This window comes from Ictalurus furcatus, chromosome 4, assembly GCF_023375685.1.
Source record: "Ictalurus furcatus strain D&B chromosome 4, Billie_1.0, whole genome shotgun sequence".
In the NCBI taxonomy this organism is placed as follows: Eukaryota; Metazoa; Chordata; class Actinopteri; order Siluriformes; family Ictaluridae; genus Ictalurus; species Ictalurus furcatus.
In genome coordinates this window covers 4967388-4986065 of record NC_071258.1, presented here as the reverse complement: position 1 = coordinate 4986065, position 18678 = coordinate 4967388, and the positions used below count along the sequence as shown (strand labels likewise).

General features: G+C 41.5%; 1 protein-coding gene across 1 annotated transcript in view; it reads right to left on the bottom strand.

Moving 5' to 3' along the window:
* cd276 (CD276 molecule) overlaps positions 1-18678 on the bottom strand; it is a 109183-nt gene that overhangs the window by 71551 nt on the left and 18954 nt on the right. The window contains exons 3-4 of the mRNA XM_053622622.1: positions 11525-11872; positions 5866-6162 (exon numbers count right to left, since the gene is read on the bottom strand). Coding sequence (XP_053478597.1) covers positions 5866-6162; positions 11525-11872 — 645 coding nt within the window. The remainder of the gene's footprint in view (positions 1-5865; positions 6163-11524; positions 11873-18678) is intronic.

Genomic DNA, 18678 nt, shown 5'->3' with positions numbered 1-18678 from the left:
GTTTGAAGCCCAGGCCAAAAATCCCACAATGCAGTGCAATGTGGTGAATACAAGTTTCACCTTCAAGAACCTATATTACCCTTAAACCCTTAAAAAGCAGGACAGAACTACAGGCAGAGCAGCTTCATGTTGGAAAATTCATTTAGAATGGTGTTCATGTTTATCAGAGGTAAAGTATAATGCCAAAAGTATGTGGACACCCCACCATCACCATCGTATGTACTTGCTGAACACCCATTCCAGATTTAGTCCTCCTTAGCTGTTATAATAAGCTCCACTCTTCTGGGAAGGCTTTCCTCTAGATGTTAGAGCGTAGTTGTGGGGATTTGTGCTCATTCGGTGTTCCGGTTCATTCCAAAGGTGTTCAGTGGGGTTGAGGTCAGAGCTCTGTGCAAGCTACTCGCGTTCTTCCACTCCAACCTTGACAAACTATCAAGTCTTCATGGAGCTCGTTTTGTGTACAGGGGCATCATCATGTAGGAACAGATTTGGGCCTCTTAGTTCCAGTGAAGGGAAGTTGTAATTCTATACCAAACAAAGACTTCCTATCCAATTGTGTGCTTCTAACTTTGTCGCAACAGTTTGGGGAAGAACCACATATGGGCGTTACGGTCAGGTGTCCACAAACTTTTGGACGTATGCATCAAAAACAGTGCTTCACTTCTTGGCTTCTGAGTTGGCTGACTTGAATTGAGAAAAGAGAAACTGGAGCAGCTCAAAAAGAGAAGAAAGAAAAAAGTATTCTTATCGATTCAAAGCAGTGGGGATGATAACACGTAACACAACAAAAGAGTTGATGAATAAGGTCAACATGTAAGGAAGCAAACACCTGTGGGAATGCTGTTAAAGGAAAAATAATCAACCATTTAATTCAGTCATCAAGTTAGTTCCTGTCATCACTTATGTTATAGCAGCTACAATACAGTTCTTCACTCACGCTCTTTCTAATTAGCCAAAAATAAATAAATAAATACATAAATAATGCAGCTTGGAATGGAACTATTTCGCATGTTGGAAAACTTTACAAACTGCTGACATTGGAGACTCCTTGCAAAATGGCTCCTCACTGAAAACTGTACCATATCAAGTATGGCGTCCACCATACAGTACAAGTCCCTGTGTAATTCATTACTACAGACACGGTAACATATTAGAACGAGTGCATTGATATAGAGCTGTGATTTGTCTTGCTGTCAGAGCTACTGTTACAGAAAATTCATCAACACCTTCTGTTCTGACCAATCAGCAGCATTATTAGTGTGTTAAAGTTACCATTTGAATGAAACATATCCTTTGTATGTATATCAATTTGACAAGTTATTCATCTCTCTCTCTCTAATCATCTAAATTTCCCTTTCTCTCCAATTAATCTCTCTCTTATTTACTTTCATCAAGCTTATTCTAATCTCTCTCATGTTGCCCTTCTGTCGTTCTCCTTCTGTTTACTGGAATACACTTCACATTCAGTTTCTTTTCATGCATTTTATAACTAAGATGTCATTGAGAGCCAATTACGTATTACTCCTGAAATCAGATTTGCATTTGTTTTGTTTTTTTTTAATATTATCAACGCATAATATGGATTTATTGGTATTTTTATCATCAAATAATCCGCTAATACAAAATTTGTATAGAAAAAAAAAACAAATAAGGTGACTTTCGCAAGTACTGTATATTATCATTCTGAGCGTACAGCACTACTGTGTCAGCTGAGGCATTCTGAGACAGTGGGGTGCTTTTTATTTTATTTTTATTTGACGTTTGCGGTCACCTTGACTGAGAACCCAAAAGCTGCGCATGTGTTTTTTTTCTTCGTATTAGCTTTTTTTTTTTCTCCCAACAAACAAGACGACACGATAAATATCGACAAGAGGACATTTACAGGCGATCCTCAACCCGCTTTTAACATTCGCAAGCGTCGACACCGTTTTACATGCGGATTATTAAAGCTCTCGGAGCTGTTTTCCTTTCCCACCATATCGTCGTATCCTTCCGAAAAGTATTAGCTTGAAGAGACCAGGAGTCTCATTTATCAAGGCGTGCGCAAAACAAGTACTTAATTTCTGCGTAAGCTCCGCAGAAGAAAACTGGTACGCGGCGGCCATTGGAAAGTCCCACACTTTCTAAACTGACGTGCTAGTGCACTGTCGCATTCATTTGCATAAATAAATGCCCTCAAAATCACCATATATAGTAAACAAGTTTCCTTTAAAAACACACAAATAAACATGCCGTTATTTAACAAAGAAAAACATTCGTTGAAATGGTGAGGAGATGTTTCGTGGAAGGAGTCTCCAGTGTCGGTGCTTTGTAAAGCTGTGACTTTCATTTTTCCACCCTGGGAACGTCTTCACAACTTTCTGCACTTTGTGGACATTCCACAGCATTAAACGTGACGAAAAACAGATAATGTGATGTTCTTTAATAGAAACGAATTGACGGCCGTATCTTCTGGAGACCATTTCGGCTGCTCTAGATAGAAAACAGCATGTTAAAGCCTGACTACGCACTATTCTTGCTGTTTAAAAAAAATGTCCGTGCAAACATAGCTTAGGTCAAAATTAATTAAGCAAGTTGTTGACCGTAGAGCAGTTGGTATAAACAAACGCAAATACATTTTCAGCTCAAACAAGGCATGCGTGATCCCGCGGCTCAGAGACGCAAGCTGCCGCTTGTTTGCTAACACGTTTTTGTGTGTCGCGGCCAAGCCGATGGGGCTACAGATGGGACAAGCTGGCACTGGAGCTCCAGCCTGCAGCTTACAGCCCACTTGTAAGAACGCCAGGCAGAGATTTGAGATGAATGACTACCCTCTTCGTGGAAATTTTCACTGATGATGATAAAGATGGTCATCGCTTCCTGACTGTGCAGCTTTGCTCCTGATCCTAATAGTTAAATTTACGACAAGCGTGACAAATTCCGACTGCTCGGCATGTTTAAAGACCCATTCAGGAAACAGCAGAGCAACATTAAGGTTTTTAATTTTTTATTTTTTTTCCCCCGGCATTCTCCAGCCCCAGCTTGAGGTTAGCTTATAGAACATTTATCAAGGGCATCTGACACAGCTCAAAAAAGCAAATGGAAATTTATGTGAATTTAATTTTGTTTGCATCCTCATTTGCATATTGCAGATTTTTTTTTTCTGGATAATAACACATTATTATAATGAGAAACACGTTAACTTCTCACTGTCTCCAACAGCTACTTGGAAAGTATCTGGTAGGAGAGAAGGATGCGTTCAAGGTGTTTTTGAGCTTCTTGTCGACACAAGCACTGACCTTTATCTCAGTGTTAGGTCATGAACATTCTTCAGTATATTCGTTCAGTACCTTTAACATTACTGAGCTTTATTTCACGGTCTAGGGGTAAAATGTAATGGCACTATCTGTATCAGTATCTGTTTAGCGCTCAAAATATTCGTATCGGTATCTGCATACGGATTTAAACCCAAAGTGGGCGTGCCCTAAACCAGAAGGGTTTTATTTGTCAGTAATTTAACATGATACCTACCACAGTGATCCTGGCAACACTGGGAAACACTGCAAAATACCCAGAGGTAGAAATGTCTCCCAGCCACAGATGACTGTAATGTTGTCAGGATTCAAATTCACGATCAACTGACGATAAGGTGAACGCTTTTCATCCATCCATCCATCTTCTATACCACTTAACCTACAGGGTCTCGGGGAACCTAGGGAGCATGGGGCACAAGGCGGGGTACACCCTGGACAGGGTGCCAATCCAACGCAGGGCACAATCACATACACATTAATACACCCATTCATACACTACGGACACTTTGGACATGCCAATCAGCCTACCATGCATGTCTTTGGACTGGGGGAGGAAACCGGAGTACCCGGAGGAAACCCCCGCAGCACGGAGAGAACATGCAAACTCCGCACGCACAGGGTCACGGTGCGAATCGAACCCTCGTCCCCGGATGTGCGAACGCTTTTCAACTAAATCAAAATGATCTGTAATTCCTAATTATATTCAATTGAAAACTCCGACTCCTCCTCCACCGAGGACGGATAAATTATACATTTATTTATGTTTTGGTTGCACAGAACCCTGTCTAAGCCACAAAAAAAAAATGCCAGCACATTTCTGTATTTACATATGTACTCAGGTGAGTTTATATGGTAATCCCCATTAAAACGCTTTACACAAAGCACAAAACAGAGGCGGGCTCGTTTAAAACTGAAGGGATGTCCCCACACGTTTCAGTATTAATTCCACCTCATTTGCATTCTCGCTCCTCGCTTTTTTGGCCTAACAGCTCTCATCAAATTTTCAGTCTAATTGCTAACGACAGCGCTTTTAGCTGTGTGTTTTCACTCTGTGGTTCTACTCTAATGATGTTACCGGCATGCACACACAAACCCGCATCACCGACTGTACATGTAGTTATACATTTCACGCATATATATATAGATTTCACAGATATTATACAAGGAATAATGCATGACAGGTATACTGTTATAGAAAAGCAATCAACAATGGGATAGCGTGATGCAGCCCAACAGGAAGTGGAGTTTCCGTAACCACCCCGAAGTCGATTATTTTCCAAACACGGAACGTCACAAAGTGTTTGATTCCTCTTAAAGCGCAGCAATTTGTCGGCGCTAACGATGTCGTATCGTGTTTCTTTTATCCATTTATAATTATGAATGAGTTGTTACTATAGAAATGTGTTATCAACATATTGGAATCAGCACCTTTACAACCAATCAGAATTGAGAATTCAGCAGTGAATTGGTAAGCTGTAAAATGTGATGGAGGATGGGTCAGGGCTAGAGAAAACTCACTCACCACAATTTGATAATCCCTGCTTTACACAATCACAGGCACAATCCATTAAGCATCCTGGACAAGCTTGGAGAGATTCATAATTTGATGTCAAGCTGCATGTTTTTCCACAAAGCCTATTTCGAGAGAGGATTTTTTTTTTTTCCTGTGTTCACCTTTACATCCTGGGAGAAATATAAAACTAGGCTACTGGGTTGGGCCATTGCATCCTCTGCATCCTACTAATTCACCGACAAACATATTCGTGTATATATATATATATATATATATAGCGAGAGAGAGAGAAGCATTAAAGTGCTACTCTATAGAAATACATTGCCTCACGGTCGCTTCAGCTACTTATCACATTCTGTTTAAATCGATTCATTTAATTGATAGACCAACGTCAAAATAAGTTCAAGGTCATCCGAGACCATCTCGGTCGGTGCCTTAAGAATATTACAAATCTCTGTCCAGTTCCGTTTTAGCAGCAGAGTTAAGTGAAGCCTGTCCACTTTCATCTTTTTTTTCCACTGTCAGCCACATCCTACTGTCAGTTTTACAATTTGCCAGACCACTGAAGCCCAACCTTATGACCCCCACTGACCCCCTGCTTTGCTTTAATATCTGGGCTAAGCCAGGGGTAAATCCAGCCACCTTCTTTTCCACCTCTATTCCCTCTGCTGAGCCTAAAACCTCCGATAAAAGCTTTTTCTCATTTTATGGAGATAATCTGAGAAATAATCACCCACTCCACTCATTTAGCAAAGTGGGAGAACTGATGGCTATGCTCATTGGATCATTACTGGACAATTCATTATTGTCTTCCAGTTTCATTTGGCAGAGAACCGTCATCTGAGAAACAGGGAAACACCATCAGTGCTCAGATTTTAATTGACTCTTGATTGACTTTAGATAGTTCTGATTAAGCTTCAAATGATTCAGGACCCCAGAACAAATGGTATTTCCTAAGACGACGACACTGACAACATAATCTCCCATGTACCATAGTTAAGTAGTTGACCTACCGGAGATGAGCGTGATGACTGACTGACAGGTATGAAATCTACTCACCCGTGATGGTGACAGACGCGTGGCCCTCGTCCCCTAGAAGCGGATTGGTCAGTCTGCAGCTGTAGGTGCTGTTCGGTTCGAGGATGACCGTCAAGACGCTCCTGATGGTGAACAGACCCTGCTCGTTGGCTACAGGTGAGACGGTGACGTTCTCAGTCAGGTTTTGCCCGCTCCCGTCCTGCCACAGCACCTGAGCCTCGGGGTACCCACCGTACGCCACGCAGGTCAGTGCGACGGCATCACCTGGCTTGGGGTTGGCATCGGTTTCCCAGGTCACTGAGGGTTTGGAGTAGGGGGCTGAAGAGAAACGAAGATAAATTATGAACTACTATACATTCAGAACAGTGTACAAGATGGAAAAAATACAATATCCAAATATGACATGACATTGCATTATAGGCTTTTCTTTCCTCAACACGTTTTAACCAGTGCTGCATCCAAATGGAGTCATGTTCACGGTGGTAATCACGGCTTCCATGGTTGAAATTTTGTAATGACAATTCTCAGTATGTTGGAGTGCATAGACGTTCATTCTGCACTTTAACTATAAACTAAAATTGCACCCAGGTATGAATGACTGTGTGTACGGTCCGCTGAGATGGACTGGCATTCCATCCAGGGTGTATTCCTGCCTCACGTCCAGTGTTTCCGGGATTGGCTCTGGATCCACAGACACAAATAAAGTGATTAATGAATGAATGGAAGTATGTTTGAGATTTTGTCATTTCGTCACTGTTGTGTTACTTCCTTCAACGTAACCTGTCTACAACGTAGTGGTCATTTAGAAATGTGTCCTTCCTCGTAGCACGTACCAGCTTCCAAAGATGGTCTACCATCTCAGCCTGTGTTTTGGTAGCTGGTATTGTGATATTTCTGACTGGTTTGTCTTGTTTCCACTCTCACCGAGCTTTCGTATTATTCACACAGGATACATGCTATGCTATCAGAGTTTTATCCTTGGTCATTAACTTAATCTCATGCTCAGTCTATATTTTAAGGTTGCCTAGCAACAGCGTTCTCACAGCGTATTTTGAGTTGCAGTTTAGGCTTGAGTTTGAGTTTAGGATTAGGATTCAACACATAAGGATTACAAATATAAGAGTTTCAAAAGCACTCCAACAATTTATTTTGCATTTCAGAACGAGTCGTGTTCTGGTGCTACCCGAGTCATCCTGCGGCTCCACAAACCTTTTACCGCAGCATATAATATGTACGAGTTTTTATAATGGAAATAGAAACAAATCAAAACAGTCAAAACAAACTTGAGGAAAAATATTGTAAAAGATCATTATTTCCCAGCATGATAAAATCATGGCTCTTGGCTCCTGGTGACATTACTTCTTAGTGTAGTTCACTGCTGTAAGATGAGGAGGCTGGAGATATAGTTGGTGGTAGTATGTAGCTCAGCAATCTCTGGATGTGTTTCACCCTGGGAACAGCTTGACACATCTGCTATTAAAGTCTTAATTATGTTCTGGGAGCTTTGCATAACATACAGCCATGTGGCTCAATATCAGATGGAACCATTAACTGACACGTTTCTCTCTTCCAGTGTCCTGAAGGGACCGTTACACATTTTTTGTTCTTTCTCACAGTTTAAGCAGGCCACTGGGAAATCTGCTTTTTTGTGGGCGAAAGAGGTGAGAAGGGTCAGTTCTCTCAGGTGGAGAAACGCCAGAGCTGTTTCAGCTTAACTCCCAGAGCCAATCAATGCCCAGCAAACAAAAAGGCCCTCCTCTCTGGTACAGGGGGAGGAAATGCAATCAAGATGCTCCTAGGTTTCGATGGAAAAGAGGTGGGTGATGTCAGAGAGGTCAAAACCCATGGCAGTGTCCGTTTGACTGACACGCGGATCTCTGCAGATCTCTCCAACCTCCACGCGCGCTGGAAATGCCAGCTAAATATAAGACTGTCCGCAAATCTCAAGCGTAGCATCCGTCAATTCATCAGCAGCGGAAAAGGCATGATTGTTATTCCTCCGGCCTTGCCAAGTGCAGAAAAGCATTTCTGAGCATTAACATCGCTTAATGAGATGCGTCTTCGGAAATGAAAAGAGCACTTTGGACCTCTGAAGATGCGCAGAGAAAGAAATTGAAGGAGAGAGACAGAGACAGAGACAGAGAGACAGCGAACGGATGCAATCAACAGGGAATGACAATATATCATCCTAAGTGCCAGTGCACTTAGCTATAAGAATAAGAGCATACATACAAGCTTACCTGAACGAACAAAATCGCCTCGTAAGGGATTAAAGTGGTCCATCAATCACGTGAAAAACAATCACGATCGAACTGTCAAGTTCAAGATGCTGATCACTATCTAATTATCTTTAGTGGTTTCTTTTCTAGTGTTAAATTTGATGCTTCAATGACTATGTTTACATGGACAGCAGTAATCTAATTATTGACCTTATTCTGAATGAGACAATATTCTGATTAAGGTGTTTACATGAGTCGCTTTTAGAATACTCCTTTCATGTTCCCGTTTTACATGTTATAGAACATAGTTCGATTAACAGCACACGTCATTACGTCACCGCGCCACGCCATCCGACGTTCCCTCCAGAATTTGACGTATCGACATACAGTTCGTCTTTGTTATGGGACCGTATACAGTTTTGGGTGTTTTTATTAAAGTCTTTTACGGACGCTTTAAGTGCAGTTAATTATTAGTCATGCTGTACGTGCTAATAGACGACTGCTTGAAGCCATGGGCTGCGTCTCAAACCGCGTAATTACCGTCTATATAGTAACCGAGATACATGTATTTGTCCTACTACAGGCCTATAGTAGGCAAGTACGTGGTTTGGGACACAGCTCTCTTGTTTGCCATAAAACGGTTGAGCACTGCCGTGTGTGTATGTGTCCCGTCGCAAAATGCGGTGAAAACTTTCACACGACGTTAATAGTGTGATTAAGGTGTGTACATGTCTGTAATACACGTCGATAATGCGACTAAAACAGGAGTATTACACGTCTTAATTCGATTTGTGTTAAACTTACATGGTAGTTTCTTAATCAGAGTATTGCCTTAATCGGGTTAATAGTGGATTATTGTTGTCCATGTAAACATACTGATTGTAATCTCATTTAATCATTTTTTTTGTGTGTGGGAAAATTGAGATGACATGAGAACGTCAGCTGAAACTGCCATGATGTGAGCCCATGGAGGCGGATATAAATGCATAATAACTCCTTTATTTAAAAGAACAGAATACAGGGAAACAGGCACGAGGAACCGGGAACACCAGGGAACCAAAACAACCAGAACCTAAGCCCTGGGGGCCGTGTCAGAAACACTACTTATCTGAGATGAGGGGGCGGGGCTTACAGAGGGTGACAGTTAATATCATGTACGCAACTGTCAGTCAATCCAAATTCATGTGCTGTTTGGATTAGTTTTATTGGGGGGCAAAAAAAGATTTTTGGGTGGTAAGTTATTTAAAATGCTGAGCTCCTACGCAAAATGGTGGACAAGTCTACCTTCTAGTGTACACCTATTGTACGTTTTAAGAGTTATCTTTTACCTAGAAAAGCTCATGCAGTGTACTACTCTAGAAGTTCCTCTAAACGTTCATTACGGTCCAATAATCTTACGGTTTTATCTCTTAATCATTATTAAATGTTCACTACGTCCACATTTCCAGGTGAAAGATACATATGAAAAAGGTTAAGAATGTATTAAATGTAATGGTTCAGTATGATGGGACACACATCACTGGACCTATTGAGAACTTGTGGGATTATTTGGAACAGCAGATGAAACATCAACACCAAAATACCTCCACGAACTCGCATCCAGTCAGTAGAAGAGTGGGCTAAAATTGACAGGAACTGTCTCAAGACACTGGTGGCATCCACAGGTAACAGGAATGATGCTGATATTAAGGCAAGGAGAGGCATAAGCGAGTTTTGGGAATCAAAAGGCACATTCAGCTTTTTTTTTTTTGGACTGGGAGGCTTACCAATCATCCCCACATCTCCATGTAGTCCACTTATCTTTAAATTTACTTTTAGATTTTTTTTTATGTGGATGTAGTATACTGTAATTTAGCATCTTAATAAATGTTTTTTTTTGTTTGTTTATTTGTTTGTTTGTTTGGTTTCTTTTATGTGACACTACAATGATCCAGTTAAATAAATGTAAATCCAAATATGAATAAAAGTAAATCTGAAAATTAATGTATAATAGAACTGTTACGAAGCGTAGACAGAGACAAGCGCGGGCGAGCGGAGAGATGACGTGAGGAAGAATCCAGAACGAGAATCGAGTCAGGACCGAACAGGTAAGCTGTGTATCAGGGACGTAGGCAAAAGCGTAGTGAGAGACGAGCGTGAAGTCGAGCACCAGGGAAAACACTTCTAATGAAATCGGCTTGGTAAACAAACAGAGACGAGGCTGCTGAGCGGTTACTTCGCAAGCGGCTAATGCTAGGGAGGCCCTTATATAACCTCAGGTGTTTGCAGGTGTTCGTGATTAGAACTCTGGCGAACTCGAGCACGGGTATGACTGGGAAGTGTAGTCCTCCTCCGCCACGTCCCTGGGCGGACTACACTTTGTGAGCTGCCGCACCGATTTCGCCGTGTCGTAACAAGAACCCTCTCCCTCTCTCTCTCTCTCTCTCTCTCTCTTTGTGAAATATCAGAATGGGTGTGGGGTGTGGGGTGTGGGGGCGGGGGGGTTATTTCAGTGACTTTGACCGTGGCATGGTTGCTGGTGCCAGATGGCTCTGAGTATTTCAGAAACTGCTGATCTCCTGGGAATATTTCACACACAACAGTCTCTAAAGTTTACACAGAATGGTGGTGGGCGGGGTGAGTGGGAGACGGGGGTGTGGTTTGGAGTCATCCGGTAAATGGCAGCCATGTTGACAGAGAGGACAGAGTCGAATGGCCAGACTGGTTCAAGCTGAAAGGAAGGTTCCAGTAACTCTAATAATCACTCTTTACAACCGTGTTGAGCAGAAAAGCATCTCGGATTGCACAACACGAGGTGGACGGGCTTCAACAGCATCATGTTCCACTCTTGTCAGCCACAAACAGGAATCTGAGGCTCCAGTAGACACAGGTTGACCAAAACTGGACAGTTAAAGACTGGAAAAACATCACCTGGTCTTAGATTTAAATATATTCATCTAAATGAATGTTTTTTGGGAGTTTTTTTAATTTATTTCTTTTTGTACGTGATACTATTCTTTTTATAATGTGGCACTGCTGGCTGTTTTTGCATCATCAGCCAACACGTTCACAACATTCTGCACTATGTATATTTATTCATTTATTACTATTTGTTGCTCACCCTCAACTGTGAACTGTGCAATATTCCATTTGTCACTTATCTGTATATAAACGAGGTGTTACTCGTCTGTATATCTTCATATTCTTATTCATCTGTACATACATTGAGGTGTTCATAGTGTACATATTACCATTATTATTACTTTTATTACTACTATTATTCTTATTTTTCTATTCTTATGATATATTTTTTTAGACATTTTTCTATTCTATTCCTATTTAATGTGTATTATTTCTTATCTGAGTTGTGTAATTGAGCTGCTGTAACGAGTGTGGGATCAATACAGTTTATCTTATCTTATCTTTTGCTACACATTTTACAGTCAGTGCGAATTTGTAGTGAAGAATAAACCGTGACTCACCTGCCACCTGCATGTACATGGAATCCTTGTTGTATGCGTCCACTTTAACGAAGCACGTGTAGCTGCCCTCGTCTGCCACTCGGACTGTTCTCAGGAGCAGCGATGCGTTACCAGACGCTAACTCTGCATGAAACAGGCTGGTCCTGTTAGCAAACCGCTCATCCTGATCAATGAAGCGGTCCTGCTTGTCAAAGTAAGCATGCACGCTTCTCTGAGTGTCAGCCAGCTGCCAGAACACGCTCAGCTCGGACAGGTTAAAGTTCTTGGCCCCCGAGAACGTGCAGTTGAGGACAGTGTCGGTTCCATAAAGCACCACCACTGGGAAATCAGGGACGTTCACTTCCAGAGCTACAGAGAGAAAGAGAACGAGAATACAAGTTTAATAAGGCTAATTAGTGTAACATCAAAGTCAGTAATGTTTTGCATTGCCATCATCTGATGTCCTGTATTATCACATGAATAATTATCAAAAGGGCTCATGTGTAGACAGGCTTTGATAAAAAATAAATAAATAAATAAAAGGCATCAGCACTTCTATGGAACAACGTGAAATTCTAAATTAGGCCGGTTCCATGATCCGACATCTGAAGCTGCATCACTCACATGTCAAATGCAAATAGACAGGCGGGGTCATTCATAGTACACACACACACACACACACACACACACACACACACACACACACATTTCTTCAGTGGCTGTGTCTAACATTCCATCATAAATAATAAGTCCTAAATAAAGCTCTACATTCCGCCGCTATTAGTCACAGCTATCATTCTGTTCTCCAGACCAAATCTCAAAACCAAAGAAAGGCGATACAAGCCGCAGGCCAAACAATGACCCGAGCACATACTGAGTCCTGCCTGATGTGTGAGCTGAGATTTAAAGGTTGGATCAACGTATTACGATATTACTACTAATTAGTACACACTTCTGGTTTTCATCAACTTTCATACCTGAATTTTTCAATCTCATTGGCCGGCCACACTTCCAGGGTGTGCACTTATGCGAACTGGCTTCCGACCACCTTCTGAAGCTTCTGAACACCATGACTTTTTGGATCTCAGTAAGTCGAGGAATTGAAAGTTCACGTCTTTTAAAAAACGATTCGTGAGTTTATTTAGCGAGATAATATTGCGAGTTTGCCGACAGGCTGTATGAAAAGGTCTATGGTTAGGTAGTCCTTGTTTCAGTCAAATGGCCTCTTCTTGTAAAAGTAGACGGTTCTTTATCCAGACTCTCCAGTGAAATCTAGAGCTCGGGTTCGCAATATTAGCTCCAAACTCCAAGACTCCAGTCTCTGTGGCAATCCAGGAAAACAAACGAATAATGGACCATCTACACCCAACCAAACCAGGAGAAGAAAGACTAAAATAATAATAAAATTCATTTATTATTAAACTTTTATTATTAGATTAGATTTATTATTAGACTATTAGTAGCTTAAATTAGTTACATTAGCTAGCAAGCCAAATAAGGACACGTGTTTTATGGCTAAGCATGTCCCACTACAATGTCATCTTTAAATAGTCTGAGGTCATGAAGCGCAAGGTCAATGACTCAGTACTGAATAATCCTTTTTTTTAATAAAAAAAAAAAACTGTAGGATTTATATAATTAATAAAGAGGAATAGAATAAGGAATACAATCATTTTCAAAGATAAAATTTGTATTAATAAAAAAAAACGTCATTTTTTTTTTCAATTCATTTATATTGATGTTTAATGTTGGAACATTTATGAAACAGGTACGTTATGTTATAGCAGCTATAAACAGTTATTCCTTCATTAGACCCTCTTTTTTTTCTCTCTTGAAGGAAAGAAAAAAAAAAAGAAAGAAAAATCGCAGCTTGTCGCGGCTTGAAATCGCATGGAACAAAACTCCCTGTCCTGAAGATTCTCCAATGGAGTCAAACTTGCTCAAACTTCCATAAATGTTAAATACGTCTCACCTTACAGAATGCTTCACAGTTAAATGATGAACTATACATTTTTCTTTGTTTGATGACATTTTTACTCCATTGATGATGATGATGATTAATATTATTATTATTATTATTATTACTATTATTGGAGCATCTCCCTTACAAGTCCCTGTAAACTGATTTGCCTTGCATCCAGTATTAATGAAATAATTTAATTCTCAAGTACAAAGACTGGTATAAGGAATATCAAAGAGGGAGTTAAGTCCTGACACTTTGAAGCAAAATCAAAAACGTGTGCTGACCAAATGCCCAGTGCAAGAAAGTGTGATCCGCTGTGGTTTATGTAATAGTGCGGACTGCTAGCTCAGCGTGTGTCAGGGAGCAGTGTGAAGAGTGCGACTCGGTGGGAGAAGAGCGTTTGACGTCATGGAAAGTTACGTTCTCGAGGATCGCTGCGCTCGTCGCTGGGTCTGGAGCAGCGGGATGTTCTCTCACACTGATTACTGATGCTTCAATCAGTTCCAATCTGTTTGCTTATGGGGGCAGACGTGCCTCTGACGTGGGGATAAGCGTATATGCGTACGTGGAAGGGATGCGCGTGTTCGTTTTAATATTAGGCTTAGGCACGGGCTTAAACAATGAACGCAAAAATGCTATATATCTTTTTTCATTCTGAGATGATATTTTATCAACAATTAAAAATAAATTAAAAAGGGGCCATGGGATGGGATGGCTGTCTCTGACTCACATATCCAACTCAATATACCACCAAAGCTGAAGGCCATTCAAATGAACTCCAAATCCTCTTTCAAACATGTTTAAATGTGAATCTGAACTATGTCTGGAGTAAATGTAAGGATTAAGAGTGCTGTAAGAGTCTGGGGAAGCTCGAAATACCAGAGATGATTGATCCACGGCTGCTCTTTTGAAAGGAACACGCGAAAAGGACAATGTGTGTGTAAAGAGAGTAAAGCCTACACGATTTTCAGCGCCGGCAGATCGCTGTGCTGTTCACACTACACGACTTGCAGTCTTGTAATCGGGAGTCTTGAAGTCGTTGTGGTGTTCACACTAGGTGACTGCTCGGGACAGGGGGTCATACACTACACGATCTGACAACGACTCTGTCACCTGACGACTCTATCTGGGTTCCAAACGACGTTCTGTCACGAAAACACACGCGATGCGAGAAGTGACGAGGATGTATGACGTGAAAACCACGCGCGAAACAGGAGTTGTTTATCTGAAGATGGACGTAGGACAGAAACAAGCGGTGCGAGCTGTTTGCGCGATGATTCGTGCTGAAGAAACTCCAAAGAGGAAAAGACAAAGGAAGTTGTACAGCTTCAGCTATAGGTTCCACGGGTTTCTCGTCCTCACGGTGATCTCACCTTGCGCTCTCATTGGCTGGAGCTCGTCGCTGCAATCACTGCCAGTGACGACACTTTTCACACCACAGGATGTGGAGTCGCCTGACAGCTCCAGATATTTAGCATGCCAAATATCTGCCTGGCGTTGGCCATGCCTCGAGATGTTTTGGCAAGCCTCTTTGACGCGTCGTTGAGTGGTTCACACATAACCGGCGAGCGCCGATTGCTCGCTGATTTGTCTCCGATCAAAGGGTTTTTGTCGGCAAGCTCGGCAGCTTGCAGAACGGCCTTTAAATCGTGTAGTGTGAACTAGGCTTACGAAGATGGATTGAGTGATCTGTCTGGTTAATAATGCTGGCTGAAGGATGAATGGAGGACAGAGTTGGCGAGCAATGTATATATACTGCACTACCTGTATCAGTCATAAAAACCTTCAAAAACGCCAAACCTTCTACGCTTTATTTAGCTCTCGTCTTTCAAAAGGAATCAATGACTCTCACCACTCTTCTCTTTCCTTCCATCATCTCATTATCTGCTCATTCCCGCTACAGATACGTGACCCGATTAATCATTTCAACATCATTTATGACCCAGGATGATGTCTCAGTTTGCTGGTCACACCACTAGGCCTTACGTATCAATCAATAATAAAGTGTTGTGTAAATGTTAGCGTAAACCAAACCGAATCAAATATTCCCACCAGATTTACACAGGTTTCAGTATCGCTAAGTGCCTCCTAAGCATTTCTTGAGTTATGTAGTCGTGTTACGGAGCCATCCCACCACCGGAATGTTTGGGGACTGGACAGCAGAAGATGGATGGAATGATAGCAAGAATCCTAGCTAGAAAAAATGGGCCTTGATCTCCTGAACATTCCTGAACCCGTAAGTAACATCTCTGTATGATAAACAGGAAGGAACGTATTGAAGACAAACTATTTCAGACATTGACCCTGTTTGGATCAATTCCAGCGTATTAATCAGTTCATCTCCTGGTTTCAATAATAATTCCATATCAGTCCTACAAACATTCGACCAATCGTTCGACAAACATTCGACCACTCGTTCTACAAACATTCGAAAACTCGTTCTACAATCGACCACTCGTTCGACAAACATTCGACCACTCGTTCTACAAACATTCGACCACTCGTTCGACAAACATTCGACCACTCGTTCGACAAACATTCGACAACTCGTTCGACAAACATTCGACCACTCGTTCGACAAACATTCGACAACTCGTTCGACAAACATTCGACCACTCGTTCTACAAACATTCGACAACTCGTTCTACAAACATTCAACAACTCGTTCTACAAACATTCGACCACTCGTTCGACAAACATTCGACCACCCGTTCGACAAACATTCGACCACCCGTTCTACAAACATTCGACAACCCGTTCGACAAACATTCGACCACTCGTTCTACAAACATTCGACCACTCGTTCTACAAACATTCGAAAACTCGTTCTACAAACATTCGACCACCCGTTCGACAAACATTCGACCACTCGTACTACAAACATTCGAAAACTCGTTCTACAAACATTCGACCACTCGTTCGACAAACATTCGACCACTCGTTCGACAAACATTCGACAACTCGTTCTACAAACATTCGCCCACTCGTTCTACAAACATTCGCCCACTCGTTCTACAAACATTCGCCCACTCGTTCGACAAACATTCGACCACTCGTTCTACAAACATTCGAAAACTCGTTCTACAAACATTCGACCACTCGTTCTACAAACATTTGAAAACTCGTTCTACAAACATTCGACCACTCGTTCTACAAACATTCGACCAGTCGTTCTACAAACATTCGACCAATTGTTCTACAAACATTCGACCACTCGTTCTACAAACATTCAATAACTCCTTCTTGAAATATCACACTAACAAGAATCTCGGACAGACACACGGACAATCCTGAAAACATAATACACATAAACATGTATAAATGAAGGCCGCACTCGCGTGTTTCCTTCTGATGATGAGAAAAGAGGAACCATATATGGTTCAGAACCATTTAGTTTCTCAAAAGCTTTAAGACACTCAGTGGTTTTGTTTTTATTTTGTTTAAAAAAAAAAATTGCTTGCAATATGACTTGATAGGTTTATGTGTGTAACATAGTGACACTATCTGTTTCTGTTTAGGGCTCCTAATATTTAACCCAAATTGGGCACGGCCTAAACCTTTAATTAGATATGAACCCTTCCACTTTGCACCTGGAAATACTTGAAAATTCATGATTAGTCTCAACTAAAGATGTGCGTGAGATTGATTTTTACGTTAATAGCTCATGAAGTTATTTTTGCTTGTATCTGCCTGGGATATTTTCCAATGTAGCCTAATTAAAAGAACAACCACCCTGACCACGCAGTCACTAAGGACGAATAAACGAATGTTGCAAATGCATCAAGCAGCAACTCAGGTTCACATTAATGAATGTCCTGTTTGTTTGTCCCATGAGCTTCATATCTGAATGCTTGCTCTCAAAAAAGCTTAAATCTCAGGCTTGTGTAACTTTATTTATTGAATCTCTATTCACTTGCCTCCCTAGACCTGTAGTCTCAACATGATGTCCTGAGAACATTTCTAGCAAAAAAAACAAAACAACCTCATTTGCATCCGTAATCTGTTCGTTCTGAATAATGTATCCGTACTTGGTTACATCCCTATAACGGTTTGCAAAATCTCCAAGGATAGTCAATGTCTACACACTAAGAACCCTTAACAGATTCTTGTATTCGTCTCTAAGTCTTTCCCTTTGACCAGAAGATCCTTTTAAATCCAAAACCATTGCCCTTCCCTCATCAGCGCTCTCTTTTTTTTCAATCTCTCTAGTTTGCTTCTCCATCCTATCCATCTATCTGTCTCGCTCCCCCCCCCCCCCGTCTATCCCTATCTGTCTCTCTCCAGTTCAATAGCGCTGCTTTCCTATCTCAAACTTTAATAACATGAGCTGTAAGGCATCGAGGTTCAATGCGCTCTGTTCAATAAACGGACGGGGGCCTGGCGTCCCTGTTCCTAATATACACACTCTGTGATATCACGTCGTTCGATATCATTGGAAAACACAGGGTTCGATACCTGTAGAGAAACATGCACGTTCATTTTAAAGTGCTCGATAAGCGAGTGGAGCGCTATCGGGGACTCCGTCAGGCTGCGGTTAAGGCTAGACTGCGCCGTCGGCGTCCACGTGGTTTGGAGAACATCTCATTAAAACTGCACTTGCGACTATGCAGCGGTCTTCTAGAGATTGGAAAATCAGTTAGCAGCATACACAAACACACTTTTTTTTTATAAGCACCTGCGTGTTTATCTTATATATTTGATCTCTAACATTCTCACAGGCAGGAATTCAATGGAGTGAACTTTCTGTAAGAGCTGACGTTGAGGAATTGTGGTGTAGCTGCGGCGCCCTCGGGTGGACACAAAGAAGAACTGCGGCATTATTTTCTTTTTACATTTCTACAGCAGTTTCCTTTCCTAGACTGGTAAACGGAAAACGGGCAGTGACGCATATGTTCAGTGCTAACGGGAAGAGCTGTAGGAATTTGGAAAATATGACCGCTTCTGATTTTAAAGCAGGAGAAATCATTCGAAAAGTTCAACAGCATGTCTTCCATCTGAAACAGGATGTTGACACCTTCTTCTGTCCTTTACCTCACACCTCTTCCTGTCAGTCTCGAGTCATATGCATTCCTTTCCCCTTCCTCCTGTCCACACCTTCACATGAACACTTTGCAGTTCCATCTTCATGACGATTATGAACATTCGGCTTAGGTGTTGTCCACATTTACACCGAGGTGCTGTTGAATTCTTGAATCTGATCGGTCAAAAAATG